Here is a 2,146-nt window from a genome sequence, read left to right as displayed (position 1 = left end):
TTCCCAGCCAGGAAGAATTTACACACACGCTCTAGGCATCGCTGGGGGCGGGGGCAGGGAGAGCAAGCAATCTGCTCTTGGCTTTCTTTGTGGGATGGTGTGGGACCAGAAAGTCCACAAGTCCTCTTTTCCAAAGGAGAGGAGACTTCAGGGTAGCTCGTAAAGAAAGACACTTATTTACCTTCTGTTGTTCCGGCTTGCGTTTTTTAAAAACAAGTCTTTTTAAGCACCTGATTGTTTAAAAATAAAATAAATGCAGAAAAAGAAAGCATCCTTGAACATTTTTAAGATCCACTTGGATTGGCCTTTCCTTTGCCTTCTCCACAAAGGCAGCTTTAGGAAGAAACAGGCTCTGGCCTCCTAATACTATGGAGATGGGTGGAATTATAAGCAGCTCAGAAAAACTAGTTAATGTTTTACTGGGGAGCAGTGCCGGAGATGGGGGGGCGGGAGGGGCCACCAAGTGTAGGTCTGTGTAGCTGTTGCATCTGCCTTCGGAGCCCAAAGAAGCCGGTCTCCGTGGACATAAATCGAAGCAAGAATCTTTATGAAGCTCTTGGGATTTGTGTGCCCCTGAGGAGGGCCCAGTTCCCTAGAACACACTTCAGGGAGGAGTGGCGGGAAGGGCTAACCTGTGGGTGTGCAGGCCCCACTGTAATAAGGGTGCTTGTTTCCTGGCCGGGTTTGACATCTTTCTTTCTCCCTCTGGATTTAAATGGCTTCTCAGACTGAGAGGCAGACTGCCTGTGGCCTGGATTCAGAAGGTACACGCCTCCTCGGGAAGCAGAGGCGAGAGACAGCGGCTCTCTCTCTTTCTCTCTCTTTCTGCATCTGCCCGGCGAGCTGCAGCTGGTACTTTTCCACAGGCCTTTTCTGCGATCTCAGGGCCTCGTTTTTTCCCAGCCAGACCCAGAGTCCGAGAGAGGGTTAACAGGCAGGAAGCTGCAGCCATAGCAGACTAATACGGAAGTCAGATTTTTGTTTAACTGACAGGTTTAGCAGGCCTCAGGGGTGGGGGAGGGGGCTGGAGGGGAAGGGAAGTTAGTAGGTGGAGGCCTGTGGCCTGCTAGGGACGGATTTGGCTTTTCTTAGGGTAAGCAGGAGAGGGCCCCCCCTTGGCAGCTTGGCAGGGAGGCAGGAACCATTTTGCTCTTCCTTTGAGGACCGACCGAGGGGGGCCAGGGGTTAGACTCTGGCCTGGCCGGCAGTGGCTCTCTGGCCTGCTTTTCCAGGAGGCATTTTGACAATGACTGTGCAGACTTGACCACGTTCCCCTGCTCCCCTCCTCCCCGCAGTGGCCGGCTGCTGTCTTGGGAGAAGCCCGGCGGCGGCCTGGGGCTGATTTCCTGGGGCTGGCAGCAGAGCTGCTCTGAGGCCTCCCTCCAGCCCTTCTCCTGTCCCTCTGAGTCTTTCCTGGACTCCTCGCTCCTGCTCAGCATTCCCCTTGGAGAACCACTCTGCCGGCTCGCCGTAGGGAAGGGCCAGCCTTTCTCCTTAGGAGCAGGCCAGGGCCGTGGGGCCAGGTGAGGGTGAGCCCTTCCAGCCCACCCCAGATGCTGCCTTCCCAGTGGCCTCCGGGCCTCGGGCTCTGCAGGAGCAGGTCAGGCTGGCCGCACTGGTTCGCCAGTGCCAGGGAATCCAGCCAGGGTGTGGGAGAAGTGCGTGCGGGGGCCCCTTTCCCAAGTTTTTCTTGCCGCAAAAGGCCTAGCTTAGCCTGTCTTTTTCTATGCACAGGATGGCTCTGGCTCACCCGAGCCTCACAAAGATAATCGCTCAGGAAGTGTTTCAGCCAATCCGGGGCCGCTTTACACTCCGATTGGCCGGCGCAGCCAATCGGGGATGAGCTTTTATTAGGCGGCCAGATCATCAGCCGAAGTGCCAAACCCTTTTTCTGTGAGAACTAGGAGCCTGTCCTCCATGTTTTATAAGTATTGACATTACACAGTGTTAACAATGCATCCACAGAGGTAAGCTCGGCTTTTTAACCATCTTTTTCCCCCTCCCTCTGAGACATCCGAGTTGTGGGCGAGCAGTGTGACTTCTCTGTGGCTGGCTGTGCCACACTCACCCCAGAGCACTTAGGTTAACTTGGAACTCTTTAGAGAGATTTTTTTTCTCCTTTTTTTTTTTTTTTTTTTTTTTTTTT

General features: G+C 54.1%; 1 protein-coding gene across 10 annotated transcripts in view; it reads left to right on the top strand.

The window, feature by feature from the left end:
• The first annotated feature begins 739 nt into the window (after positions 1-739).
• The window catches only part of Zmynd8 (zinc finger MYND-type containing 8), a 97,478-nt gene continuing 96,071 nt past the window's right edge, over positions 740-2,146 (top strand). For 2 of the 10 annotated variants that reach the window (XM_015479243.2, XM_015479205.2), the window contains exon 1: positions 1,733-1,967. In XM_015479243.2, the coding sequence (XP_015334729.1) occupies positions 1,954-1,967 (14 nt within the window). In that variant the 5' untranslated portion in view covers positions 1,733-1,953. Of the gene's footprint in view, positions 765-1,727; positions 1,968-2,146 lie in introns of those variants that run through there. The other 8 variants (XM_015479286.2, XM_015479303.2, XM_015479309.2 and 5 more) reach the window with 6 other exon arrangements.

The sequence above is a fragment of the Marmota marmota genome, unplaced genomic scaffold (genome assembly GCF_001458135.2).
Source record: "Marmota marmota marmota unplaced genomic scaffold, marMar, whole genome shotgun sequence".
Classification (NCBI taxonomy): Eukaryota; Metazoa; Chordata; class Mammalia; order Rodentia; family Sciuridae; genus Marmota; species Marmota marmota.
Note: the sequence above shows the minus strand (reverse complement) of the source record. Positions and strands in the feature narration are given on the sequence as shown.